Source organism: Rhagoletis pomonella, unplaced genomic scaffold, assembly GCF_013731165.1.
Source record: "Rhagoletis pomonella isolate Grant_MI unplaced genomic scaffold, Rhpom_1.0 Rhpom_scaffold_00007, whole genome shotgun sequence".
Taxonomy (NCBI): domain Eukaryota; kingdom Metazoa; phylum Arthropoda; class Insecta; order Diptera; family Tephritidae; genus Rhagoletis; species Rhagoletis pomonella.
The window spans coordinates 70,468,758-70,482,618 of record NW_023458561.1 but is presented as its reverse complement, the minus strand read 5'-3'; the positions used below and the strand labels follow the sequence as shown (position 1 = coordinate 70,482,618).

General features: G+C 33.7%; 3 protein-coding genes across 6 annotated transcripts in view; 2 read left to right on the top strand and 1 right to left on the bottom strand.

Annotated features, from left to right (window-relative positions):
• Nucleotides 1–13,861, top strand: part of LOC118743486 (carnitine O-palmitoyltransferase 1, liver isoform) — a 33,823-nt gene that overhangs the window by 14,655 nt on the left and 5,307 nt on the right. The window lies entirely within an intron of this gene.
• On the bottom strand, nucleotides 1,066–3,019 carry LOC118743490 (peflin). Its single transcript, XM_036476211.1, has 4 exons — nucleotides 2,833–3,019; nucleotides 2,570–2,777; nucleotides 1,660–1,803; nucleotides 1,066–1,585 (listed from the first exon to the last, which is right to left on the bottom strand). The coding sequence occupies exons 1-4, from the start codon at nucleotides 2,842–2,844 to the stop codon at nucleotides 1,359–1,361; spliced, it is 591 nt and encodes a 196-aa protein (XP_036332104.1). The 5' UTR covers nucleotides 2,845–3,019; the 3' UTR covers nucleotides 1,066–1,358.
• On the top strand, nucleotides 5,044–7,521 carry LOC118743488 (translin). The gene is made up of 5 exons (XM_036476210.1): nucleotides 5,044–5,217; nucleotides 5,310–5,397; nucleotides 5,451–5,547; nucleotides 6,891–7,006; nucleotides 7,076–7,521. Exons 1-5 carry the CDS (start codon nucleotides 5,143–5,145, stop codon nucleotides 7,432–7,434), a joined length of 735 nt encoding a protein of 244 aa, XP_036332103.1. The 5' UTR covers nucleotides 5,044–5,142; the 3' UTR covers nucleotides 7,435–7,521.

Genomic DNA, 13,861 nt, shown 5'->3' with positions numbered 1-13,861 from the left:
AAAAAGAGTTTTAATTATTAATTAATTATTTCACGGGGCAATATTTTGTTACCAGCTTATGAGATGGTAACCAAATTTACCGGTTACAAGAGAGCACAGAATGCGAAAAAGGTTTAAAAATTGACAGACACTTTAATTACCGGTTATAAAATTTGTGTTACCAGCCAGAATAGACCTGCAAGTGTAAAACTGAATAAAGGCTCTGTTATGCATACTTGGCATTGCTTGAGAGATGTCACATAAGGAATCTGTTAAATGAGCTTCGCGTGTAAGCGGTTACTCAGCGCACAGCATTACGTACGTAGAAGTCTGTTGATTTAAAAATGGTATAGCACTGCATGCAATGCCAAGTATGAATAAAGGTAAAATTAGTCAAGAACGTAAACGTACCGGTACGTAAACCCGAGTCAGCTGACACGATCTGTCTTACCAGAGCGCCATGTAAATGAAAACTCAACACCGCAGAATTTGTCTGTAGTTGTTGAGTTTAGATTTTTCCGTGTCAGCTGATTTCTTCCTTCTATAGACGGTTGCCATTTCGTCAGTTTTGCAGATGGTAAAAAAGTTATAAGTTCCTATTCAAAATATGTTTAAAATATTTGAAATTTACTATCGAATAAAGTTTTTTGTTGAAAAATAAGTAGTTTATATTTAGCTAGCATCTATTATAGCACGAAAAATTGTAGTGGAAAAGGTAAGTTTATGAAAACGCATTAATAAGTGGCAACACTGTAGTAAGCAACACTGAGGGCTCCAGTATAATCGACAGAATTCTGCGTATACAGACAGCGTTTAAGTATAAGTTCTGCGTTCTTGACTAATTTCACCTTAACAGAGCCTGAAGTCTGTTGGTTTTTGATTTCTACGTAAAAATTGTATAGCTGTGCATGCACTGCCAAGTATGCATAACAGAGCCTTAACTCTACGGAAGCAAAAGTTAAAGATAATATTGGAGACACCCGAAACATAATCTACGCACATTCCAAACAATTCCAAACTCCGAGCTTCACGTCGTTTTATTAACAACAATAACTTGACGTCATATATGAAAAGACAATTTTTTCGCTTCTGGCTTTTGTATTTCTTAATATTTATTTATTTATTTTACTGTTTTGAAAAAATAACGCTGTTAAACAACCATAACCATTCAAAACAATTTAAAACTTTAAATACAGATTTTTGTGAATAATAAAGTAACGGATTTGTACATATATGTAACACTGCAGTTTTATCAGACAAATACATTTGAGGAATGACGGTAAATATTTTCCTGAATATGTATGCATACATACATACATATATAGAAAAGAACATACGTTTGAAGCGAATTATGCTACAGATAAACTTGTTTTTTATCATCAGTAGGAACATCCAATTGCAATACTTAGAAAATCTTCGAATCCAATTGTTATAGTGCCGTTTTGCTGAGAGTCTCGTTGTCGAAAAGCCTCGGTGAAACGTTGAATCTGTACACACAAAACAATAAACTGATCCACAGAAATTTCCTTGTGCTCCCTGGGATCGCTCTTTTTTACCAGAAAATTTATGAATTCTGGTGTAAATCTGAAGCCCATTTGAGTGAAGGCTTTAAGACAACACAAGGTGATTATTATTTTTTTTGTTTAAACCCATAATCTACTATAAATATAAATGTCTTACCTTGCGCCAGCTCGTTTTCATCAATGTAGCCGCTTCCGTCCCTATCATAGGTTTTAAAAACCATTAGCCACTGATTTATGTATTCATAAAGTTTTTCAAATTCATAGATATCAATCATACCATTAGCATCCTTGTCAAACATACCTAGTAAAACAAATAAGCAAATTACATAAAATTAATGTATAATGTACATTATATGCCAATTGTTGTCAAATCGTGACGCTGGTTGGCTAATTTGCTTGCGAATAATTAGTACGAATACAGTCATTATCCTTACTAATTATTCGCAAGCAAAGCAACCAACTAGTACCACGATTTCGCAAAAAAAAATTTTTTTTTCGTACGAATTCGTATCCAATGTAACAACACCCGTAGGTATTTCAGGCAAAGTATGTACATATCTGTGTTCGAACGGAAAAGTAACTTATGTCGAAAGGCTGGCTTTAGTATAATGCGGCATTCGCAGCATACAATTGCGAATGACTCATTGGGGCTGAGCCATCGAAGAACTTTTGGCAGATAAACGTGCAAGAAATAGTTCCGATGCTAGCAAGTCAATATCCTTATTCTTATCAAAAAATTCTTTGTCGTTTAAAGAATAAAGGGAATGCCGCATTATACTAAAGCCAGCTTCTAGACATTAGCTACTATTCCATACGTACACAGATATGCATAAAGAATTTTCATATGAACCTCGTTGAGTTGGCCACGAAAATGCCGCCATCCACTCTACCCTCCCCTTAACTCATTTTTTCCCAGCGTGGTCCAATTTTTGTAAAATATAACCTATACACTCAAACTGTATGCTTCGTTCATAGCTATTCGGATTCAGTGATAGCATCTTCGTAGATTTCACGAAATTTCGGACTACGACGGATTCAGTGATAGCCCTGAATAATTATCCACTTACTAATCATTAATTTGCAAGCATTATCTGAAAAGTTTTCGCCGCGGCCATTTATCAAAGCGGCTTTCAGCTCACTGGAATTTATTTTCCCTGAACGATCCCGGTCGACCATATTAAACCATTGCTGTGCTTGGGGAGACACTTGAGCGTTTTGCGGTGGAAAAGCACCAGGAGGTGCAGCGTAGGGATTATGACCTCCAGGATATCCACCCTATTAAATAATATTTATTACTTTTGTTAATGAAGATATATCAGCAAATACTCACACCATAAGACATTTTTAATTATAAACAATTCAAACAATTTTCAACTAAAAATGATTAACTTTACTTTCTCAGTATTTTAATTGTTTATGTCGATCAAATACGTTCTCGCAAATACCAGCACAGGGTTGCATATTAACGTATGGACTTTATAGTGAAAATAGTCCAGACAGTAAAGCCGCTGGTGGTGGTAAACCCGAGTCAACTAGCAAGACTTGTAGGGCAAATGCACCACACAGTGTATCTGCACATACTTGTATTTACAGTGAGGGATGAACTTAAAACCTTTAATATAATTTAATAATTAAATTTACTAGGGGTCTTCATCTAAAGTGATAAAGGGATAAATTACTTAAATTAATCAGTTTATCCGCATTCTTTCATGAACGCACCTTGGTAAATAATTCCATAAAACTGTTTCATTATTTAACTTATATGGCTAGTTTACTTTCATTCTTACCTCGTCTATTGCGTTCATTTGCTTTTATGTGTTCGTAGCAAAAGCGACTACCTGGCAACCTGTAAATGTCGAATTTTGCTGAAATTTATACATTTATCCACCAAAGCCGTTCGATAAAGTGATAAACTTTGGTCAAATAGATTTCCATACAAAGTTTGACAGTTCATTTATCAAAATGATAAATTTATCACTTTATCAAGTTTATCAAGAGTTTATCACTTTTGTGAAGGCACCTAGTTTAATAATTCAATTTAAAACAATTTAGTTCTGTTTTTTTTATCACTTTTAAATTTTCGTTTGGAATAATTTTCATGAACCAATGTATTAAGATATTATTTGGCAAATTAGCGTACATCCGACATCTGTTTATGTTTTTATATCTTCACATTTTGGAAAAAAAAGTTCAAGATACACTTTTATGTGCAAAAAATAAATGAAATTATTAGTCTCCTTATATTTACGGAAGTTATCATATCCACTGTTGTTATTGTAGCCGCCATAACAACTCCGCCCAGATCGGCTAGTATCTCAGTCTCGTTGTCGTAGTTGAAGTAGTGATAACCAGACATTGAACAATCGGTCCTTATACTAGGTTCACATATAAGTAGATTAGCCTCATTTTCGAGCTTAACACCCTAATCTGTAATTATAACAAGAGATTAGCCATATAAAATTCGTCCCTTGTTAATCTGTAATTATTAAATAATCTCAGATTTAACCGATAACTTTTCGGTGTCCATCCTAGTTTTATCGATTGTTTTTGCGAAAAAGAGGAGAAATGCCAAATGTAAAAGTAAACAAAAATGGACGCTAGCAAGGAAAAGAGGTTTGTAAAGGTATTTTTAATAAAATGTTAAGTTAATATATATTTATATTGCTTATTATAGCAGAAAAACGTGATCACGGTGGCACAGAGAAGAAACATAACATTTCCTTGAGATGTGAGAATAACAAGCACAAGAAATTTGACGGTATTTTTTAATAAAATGTTAAGTTAAAATATATTTATATTGCTTATTATAGCAGAAAACCGTGATCACGGTGGCACAGAGAAGAAACATAAATTTTCCTTGAGGTGTGAGAATAACAAGCACAACAAATTTGACGGCTATTAATCTGAGATTTGCCTGTGTAAACGGGGTGATTAAAAAGCGAGCTTTGATTGAGATAATATTGATATGTGAACATAGTTTTAGGGGACGTTACCGATACCGTGTTATGTGCATGGAGTCGAAAATGTCGATAACGATGTTAACCGATGATTAGTGTCAACCATGCTTTGAGCAACCGGCCCTAAGCGTTTGTAAGATGGCTTCTAAAACGTGATTTTGCCGTATTTAATCGCTTAAAAATTTTAGAAAATAGGTTATTTACATCCAAGTACATAATAACAAATATTTTAATAGACAAAAGCTCAATATTTGCAAATGAAAAAGTATGCTGTCAAATGCCCATACAACAAAACTCTATCTCACTTACGAGAGAAAAAAGCAGAACGCAAGCGAGATTTTCGATCATGTAAAGGCAGCCGGTAATAAAACGCACACAAACCAAAACACAATTGGCAAATGTCAACGAAATCCAAAGAAAGCGCGGTGGAAACAGGTTTTTAAGATTTCGAAGTCGAAAGCTCAGATTTCAGTACAGTGGGAATGTAATAAAAGAACAAAACTTAAGCTATGTAGTAACTATGTGGCGTGAGAACTCACTGTAAATATATTTCAAAACATTCATTTTATTATCGATACATTTATCGCATATGTAGGTCCATCTCAAAGAGAACAAAGCTATAAAAAGCCGGATTAGCGTAAACAAAAAAATATTTACTGTTCCAAGTTTTTGTACTTTCAAACATGGCGAGTTTTGTGAATCTAGAGATTTTTTCAAATTACCAGAAGTATATTGACAACGAACAGGAAATTCGAGAGGTTATTTCAAGCAATTATCAAATATTTCAATGAATGTTTCACATGTCATACGATCATGCGAATTTATGTACATATATATTATTAATTCACAGAATATCAGAACAAAAGTTCGCGAAATCGAGCAACTCGCAAAAGAGGCTACAATTCAACTTCAGGTCATTCATTCCGACTTATCGAAGAGTAATGATTCTTATTGGGATTCTAAGCTGATTGTTAATTAATTTTCTTTTCAGTTGATAATGCATGTAAAGAAGCTCGTAAGCAGGTATCTGCTTGTGCCAGTATTTATAAACAGTTGTCTGAATTAATTCCTGTGGGACAGTACTATAGGTAATACACCAATCGTCGTTTAAAGTACAAAACCGCGTATCAAGAAAATGCAAAACCGTTGCAAAAATTTTATAGGAGAGAGTAAAACTTGTCTTATTTCAAAACGTTTATCTCTTTTATCCCTAATTTTTTATAATACTTTAGTATGAATGGATAAGGGCTTGATGGCAGCGCCTTCCGGTGTGGATATATCTCTTTTGGCACAAATGTCAGTTACGATGTTTTGCAGAACCACGATACGCGGTTTTGTACTTTAAACGACGATATCTATGTGTAAACAAATTTCCAACCTGAAACGTTTGAGATAATTAAAAATTTTCCTTCCTTCAATCATTCCTTATCCTCGAACTAAAGCTTCACGCGTTTTGGCTTTCGGGGCACATGTCTATATATAAAATCTATAGCTGAATATAGCCCTGAAATGATCAATTTCTGCTGTGAAGCTCTAGCTATATGGGCAAATCTCCGGAATCGTGTGCTTTTGTGTCCCCCACCTTTAAATTAATTTTAATAATGTAATTTTACTTTTTAAAAAAACTTGGGCCGTTTTGATAACAATTGTGACGAGTTCTTGTAGCTTATTTAATTTTTTTATTTTAATACTGTCATTTTAATTTTTATAAACAATCAAAGTAATTAAAATAACAGTTTAGACGTGTAACTTTGGGTACCATTTGTACGTTTTTTGAGTATAACTTTTTCAGCGCAAAACGGTATATGTTGGCGTTGAGAAAAATATGTGGATAACATTCTTCATACAGTTCGTTGAAAATGCTAAATACATTAAATATTTTTTGTCTAAAATACGGCCATGAATATATATGTGATTGTGTATATAAAGGATTTTCAGATATTTGGGCAGTGCGGTTAACGAGTTTTTAAATATATACTCAAAAATTATATTTTCAACGTATCTTAAACGAAAATTAGTTTTTCGTAAAATTTGTATCTCGAAAACCACTTCACCAATCTGTACCAAATTTGATATACACATTGCGCCTGACCTTCTTAAATAACGTCTTGAAAATTTTTGAAATCGGACAAAAACCCTCTAGAAATCGCTAACCTTTAATTTTCAAAAATTATCAATTTTAACTTATAACTCTATAAGCATTTGAGAAAAATGAATCACACAAGAAGTTAATGTTTCCTCCATGGCGCAATAAACAGGTTTCCGCCATGGTTTCCTCAATAGATTTCAAACAATTTGATGTATAATTTATTTTTGTGCGTTCAATTTAAGAATTTACGTTTTTTAGCTTTGAATCGCACTGTTCCGGAGATTTTCCCATATAAATTACAAGTTTTCGCTTTGTTATGTATATGTATTTCAATATTTTCAGATACTCGGATCATTGGACATATATTACGCAGCGCCTAGTTTTTCTTATTGCAATGGTTGTTTATTTAGAAGCAGGATTTTTAGTAAAACGAGAAATCGCAGCTGAAATGTTGGGCCGTAAGTGTTACTATTATTATTTAAATATTGATTGTTTCGTAATATTATTATTGTATGTTCCATTGGCAGTGAAAATCAATCATGCAGATGGTTTCCATCTCGATATAGAAGACTATTTAATGGGCATTTTACAAATGGCTTCGGAACTATCTCGCTTTGCAACCAATTCAGTAACTATGGGTGACTATGACCGCCCCCTAAACATATCTCACTTCATGGCTAATTTAAATTCTGGCTTTCGTCTACTCAACTTGAAAAATGATGGGTTGCGGAAGAGGTTTGATGCCTTAAAATATGACGTGAAAAAAATTGAAGAGGTGGTTTATGATATTAGCATACGGGGACTAAGGAACAATCCATCTGTAGACTGTAAGGAAGTGGAGGACCCACATGAACAGTGCGGAGAAGATGTGGTAAACGATAATTAAAGTTGCGGGATATAGAATTTGTGATTTGTTTCTTGTCTTGAAATACTAAAGTAATACAATTATTTTGCTATAAATTGCTTGACGCAATGCAACATGTGTTTAATTCCACCCGAGGTAAAAACTTCAATCCATTTTTTTTTTTTTAGCAAAAATAGGTGCGTTCGCGTAGCTGTTAATTGTTTAAGTTTAACCAAAACTTACAGGTTTTTGCGTTCGCGTACGCAAAAAACTTGCAAAGTAGGGGAAATTGAGAGAGCAAAGTGACATTTCATTTTGAGGGGAAGCTGTTAGTTTCTGTTGGAAAAATGTTTGCCAACAGGGAAACAGCTGATAAAAAACAGCTGGTTGGCATTTACGCAAATCACAAAATTGAATTTGATGGTTTGGAAGATAAAAATTACAAAATGCGACTAATTAAACTTGTAAGAAATAAGTAGTTATTTGTTTAATCAATAAATTGTGTCAGTATAACACTTTGCGACGACTTTTCGTACGTTTTAAATTTTACACTTTTGTATGTAAACAAAAATTATATCAGCTGTTCGTCTAACTTGCAAGTTTCTGCAAATTTTCTGTTCGCGTACTATTTTGGATATTTCTCTCTTGTGAGAGAACAGATGACATTTCGCCGGAATTTGGCAATTGGTTGGTTTCTGCTGGAGAATTTAAACGAACGCACCTAATAATACATCCTTGAGTTATTCTTCCTCACCTTGAAAATTTTAGAGTCCAACTCAGGATAGTTGATAAAATGATACTCAATGATTATATTCATATCAGGAGGTCCATAACCACAAGAAATATGTAAATCCGTTTCCTAGAATTGCTTTGATCTTGTGAATATTTTTCCATATATGCCAGGTGCATTTTTGGAATTGATACATTTTGGTTGCGATTTAGTTGAAATATAAGGATCGAAGCAAAATTATATATGTACATCCACAATTCACTAATTGGAAAGCGAATAATTAAGAAAAAAAAATTTTACTTTAACATATCAATAACGCTTTGCAACTGTATTAATTTATCAGAAAATGGCGTTACTTTATGTGCCGCTAAATGGATTGAAAAGGGAAGGGTTGCAACCTTGCAGTGCGAGAAAAATTACGAAATACATCCGAAAAAGTTACTGTAAGTTTGAGGGTGGCTCGAGTGAAATATGAAACTAGGTAAAATTTTAAATCCCCTATTTCTCTCCATTATCTCAACTTTGACCAACGGTAATTTCAAAAATTCTATGAAAGGTGACAAATGTTACTTATCTAAAAGCACATTTATTTTCGGACAAATTAACACTCATTTAATGAAAACGGTTAAAAAAATTAGGGAAGACAGGCAATTAAGGTAGGAATACGGTCTTGCCGATAATGATAGTATACATACATACGTACTATATACACACATACATACATACTATATACATACATACATACACGAATAGGATTGTGACAATCAATGTGAATTTGATGTGTTTAAAACAGTTAGCGGTTAATGACCAGCGGTGATGCTCAGTCATAAAAATGTGGGAGATTTTAAGTCCACGGCCATTAAAACGCTAATCGTTCATAAGAGTTTACCGATTCCTTATCGCATTGCGCACATCAGTATTAAAAACATACATGCGGTAAAGTAAATTTTTTTCTGTTGCAATAGGATGACCAGATTTGAATCCGACTCGCTTCGGAAACTGATTAATACGAAGAAACTAGCTATGGCGAAATAGATTTACATATGTGAAAACGAACGAATAATGATAAAAAAAAAACATTTAATAATAACAATAATAATAGATTGGCTTACACATATGTATGTTAGTGTTTGGCCGAGCTTCTCCTCCGACTTTGTGGTGTGCGCCTTGAAGTTCTCGCCAAAGGGGAGAGAACTACAGTTTTACGCCGACTGCGAACGGCGATTGTATTTTAATGACAAGCTGTTTTTCATGGCAGAAATACACTCGGAGGTTTGCCATTGCCTGCCGAGGAACGACGGCTGTTAAGAAAAAAACTTTTTCTATATTTTTTGCGATGTTGCTTTGACCAGGGCTTGAACTCAGGTGCTGAGGATTGAAAGCGCGCACTGCTTACCACTACACCACAATAAAATGTGCTTTATTTTGGGTTCTACTGCACTAATCGAAATACTTCTTTCGCAAAAGATTAACTATTTTTGACGGTATTTAATTTACTGTCATTAGGGCGGTACGTTAGGGTGGTAGCAACTGAGATCTGGTGGGTAAGTACCACAATGGAGCACTTGAGGTCAATGAGCTTCCGTAGGAAAAACGCCCTCCGCGAGGCAAAAACATTGGTGTATCACACTTTAAAATCCGACTATAAGTGCCGAAGATATGAAGAAAAATGTAATTGGGTGACTACTAGGGTTTTACGTGATACATTTTTGTTGTTAATTTTATATAAAAATATAGTAGATTCTAAAACATAAACCGTATAAGTCAAACTTAAAATTTAATAAACTTGAAAAAAATTTCATCAAAATGTTAAACCTTTTTTTCAGATTTTCTAGAAATTTATTGGGTGTTCAGTTTTGTAGCTCATTCAATTTTAGTAAATCCCGTTGATTTTTGAGAACTTTTTTTGTCGATGGTTTGCGTATTTTCTCCCATGTTGAACAAAATCTATTTTTAACTGGCTTCCAAAAAAGGAGGAGGTTATCAGTTCGTTGGAATATATTTATGTTTCTATGTTTTTATATATATATATATATATTTTTTTTTTTATGTATGTTATCGCGTAATTTTGGACCACGCCAACCGATTTCGATAATTCTTTTTGCATCGGAGAGATAGTGTCTCAGAGGTGGTCTAATTGGTTTAGATCCGATCATTGGATCATGAAATATATATACATATATTTTTATATGAGAATTGAAGTCGGTTTTGTTTTTTGCTTAAAAATTACTTGTTATATGGAAGAACGTACGCAACACCTCGACGAAAAAAATCTCAAAAATCGACGGGATTTTTCTGAATTTTCAAACCTGGTTATTAATACTAAAATTGAATAAGCTACAAACACACCCAATAAGTTACTAAAAAATCTGAAAAAAGTTGCACATTTTGACATTTTTATGAAATTTGTCAAATTTTCCTGAACTGTACCCAAAGTTATAAACTTTTACTTATATGGTTTAAATATTTTTATATAAAATTAACGAAAAAATGTATCACGTAAAACATTATGAATATTGTAAAAAATAAAAGTGTGCTATTTAGGTGAGCGCCACTGTCACTATATATATCAGCGACTATATCAAATTGTGAACGTACATATGTAAACATTTACTCAATGCTTAGATTCGGTTTTTCGCTTATTGATTTGTTTATTCACTTTTGCAAACTCAAAAACAAAACTCGTCAGAGTTCAAAGTCCTAATGTTGTATACAGAATATGTATGCATGTAAATACATATGTATAATACAGTGTACTCTCTCTTAAGCGGACACCTGAGGGACTGACAAATTTGTCCGCTTATGAGAGGTGTACGCTTAGGAGAAAGGTAAAAAAAGAAAATGTGTAATATATTTATCTGTATGTAAACAGTTTTATTCCCAAAATAAGAACATATAAGTAATAGACAAGGTCAACAGGGCTTTCATTCACTTTTTTTCGAGAATTTAAAAAGCAAAAATATTCAAAATATTAAAAGAAGTCAGAAATTTTAGCTTTGCGAGTTTTTCCTTTAATTTCAATATCTTTATGTATTTGAAGATCAGTAAGTAGTCAACGCCCTTAAGATCGCTGTGATTTAAAGAAAAGCTTTTAGTTTTCTTATAGCTAAACAAGACTCTTCATCTTCTGAACTTGATTAATAACGTTGGAGGACTGAGCAAGTGCTGATAGAGGAAGCTCATCTTCTGCGGTCCAACCGCTATCGTCATTGGGCAAATCTGTTTTTTTTTGCCATACATAAAAGTGTTATTGAATAAGCAACAGCTGTATAGAAAAGAGGAAACAAAAACAAAAAAACAGCGTTCTAGGCTGTCCGGTTATGAGGAATTAAAATACCCGTTTGTGTGGTAAACAAGTGGCTGCGTCCTGTTATGAGAGAGTTGTCCGCTCAAGAGGGGAAAATAAAAAAATCCCGAAGGATTTTTATTTTGGTACTAAAAAAGTGTCCGTTTATTGGAGGTGTCCGTTAGGAGAGAGTACACTGTACATGTGTTTGCTTGTATATATGTATGTATGTATGCATGTATGTACGTACGTACACAGAATTGCGTCCCACTCATTTCTAGCAACAAGTGCGCCACAGATCCAATCAGTTCGTATCTGAGAAGTATTCTCGAGTAGAAGATCGCCCCTATTATGGCGGTCGACATCGACGTCCATGTAATTTTTTCGTCAAATACTGCACTTTGAAGTTTTCTGGCAGAATTTTCGTTCGATTTCAAATGTACCAAACTGGCGCTTACGTAAGTTAATACAAGTGGCGCCAAATTTAAATATGAAACGTTTAACACTTTCATATTATCAGGAATAAGGGCTTTTTCCGTGCCCTTTACAATTATAGTTAGATAAGGCAAATATCTTAAAAAAGGCAATATCAAATGTGCAAAAAATTATCCATCACTCTTAAAATTGAGAGCGCAAAGCGAAAGTTCTCTTGGAGAGAAGTTGCCAACTCTTGCTGGAAAAATTTAAACCAGCAAGAAAGAATTCGCAATTACGAAAAACATACGATTGTGGCACATGGTTGCATTTTACGTCAAGTTTCGGGCACGAAAATGGGTTTTTTGCTATTTATTCACTTTCATGAGAGTATTTCGTACTTACGCTCATTTGCCCGAAAATTAAAAAAAAAAAAAAAACCTAAAATGGGCTCGGAAATATTTTTTTATGCGAGGACTTTCGAGTTAATATACTTTTGAAGGACACGTACGATATCTAAAAACACGATTCGAGGGCGGCATTCGATGCCACTGAGGGAACAACAAATGCGCTACTTATTTCAAATATTGCCACATCCTCTTAAGGCCTAAGCATGAATCAATTTAATCTGGCGTTTTTTGACAGCAAAAGAATGGTGAGGTACACAAGTTTCATGAATTAAGGGAAGATTTAAAGCAGTACTTATGAGAACAAAATATTGAAATCAAAATTTGTAAGGGAAGCGATTTTGAGATGATCATCAAAGACAACAGATGACTACAAATTTTCATGTTTGGAGAACACAACAACATTTTGAAAAGAAAATAGCGAAACAGCAAACTAAAGGATGGATTAACTTTGAAATTCTTGTATATGTTATGTTGTGAAATTTAAGTTTTTATAGCGATATTGTGGTATTTTATTTGAAGATATAGTGCTTAAAAATAAGGCTTATCACAGCTTTGCGGGAGACCACATTTCTCAAATAGGTGTGAAAAAATATGACAATAATTAATATTGTGCTACGCCATTATTGACACCAAAATGTGAGAATTTCAATTACATACATACATAAATATGTATGTAATTTTTTCCGTTTCTATTTGACCCAAGGCGCATTGAACAGGTAGTATTAGTAGAACAGCTGATTTGATTTTATTGGGTCTCGAAAATGTCAAATATTTTTAATTTCTTTTTACAAAAACTCTAAATTGTTAAAATCTATTTGCATGTGAAACCTTTTTCCATACAAAACAAGCATTAAATATCAGCTTTTTGACCGTTCGCCCAACTCAGCAGCACAACCGTTGATTACTGGCCCTTGTAAAGGATGGATCAATGCTTCGAGAAGCAAACAAATTTACTAAGAAAGAAAGTTGCAACGATTTTTATTTTTTCCAATTTAGTGTTTATAATTTTTGTATTTCACATACTACGCATTGATTTAGAAGAAAAAAATCAGAACAGTTTTTGACACTTTCGATACCAGAAGCCACAAAAAAATACCCGCAATATGCCGTGGTTTGACCATATTTTTCATGATAAAAACATATCCTGTAAAACCAAGGCATACTCAACAACTGACATGTATGTGGACTAGGAATGTTAATCCCGGGATTCCGGGATACCGGACATTTTAAGGTCTCGAAAATCTTGGGATTCTTGGCAAGTAATGCCGGGATTTTCGGGATGATGGCAATAAGAGAAACTCCTCTTCTTGACCAGTATTGGCTATATTTCTTTTTTTATTTAATAATTAATATTTTTTTATAAATGCCGCGAAATTTCTCAAAAAAGTAAGTAGTGAGTGGAAAAACGTTTTAAGTGCAGGTGACCATGGCCAATTTAGAATTAACAAGCGTAATGCAAAAGTGCAATAATGGTAAAAAAAAGGAAAGTACATTTCGAAAATTGGAATGATATAAAAAATAAGAGGCTAATAATTAGTGGGGAAGGATATTCAGGAAGAAATGGGAAAGGGCATTTAAAAATAATTACCAGAAACGGTAATGTGGAAAAACGTTGTAAGTGAAGGAGCT

Coding starts and splice junctions, on each gene's coding strand:
- LOC118743488 (XM_036476210.1), top strand. CDS start 5,143: ATGGCGAGTTTTGTGAATCTAGAGATTTTTTCAAATTACCAGAAGTAT. Junction 5,398..5,450: donor TCATTCCGACTTATCGAAGA/GTAATGATTCTT, acceptor TTTTCTTTTCAG/TTGATAATGCATGTAAAGAA. Junction 7,007..7,075: donor CGCAGCTGAAATGTTGGGCC/GTAAGTGTTACT, acceptor TTCCATTGGCAG/TGAAAATCAATCATGCAGAT.
- LOC118743490 (XM_036476211.1), bottom strand. Junction 1,804..2,569: donor TGCTTGCAAATTAATGATTA/GTAAGTGGATAA, acceptor TTGTTTTACTAG/GTATGTTTGACAAGGATGCT. Junction 1,586..1,659: donor TGAAAACGAGCTGGCGCAAG/GTAAGACATTTA, acceptor GTTGTCTTAAAG/CCTTCACTCAAATGGGCTTC.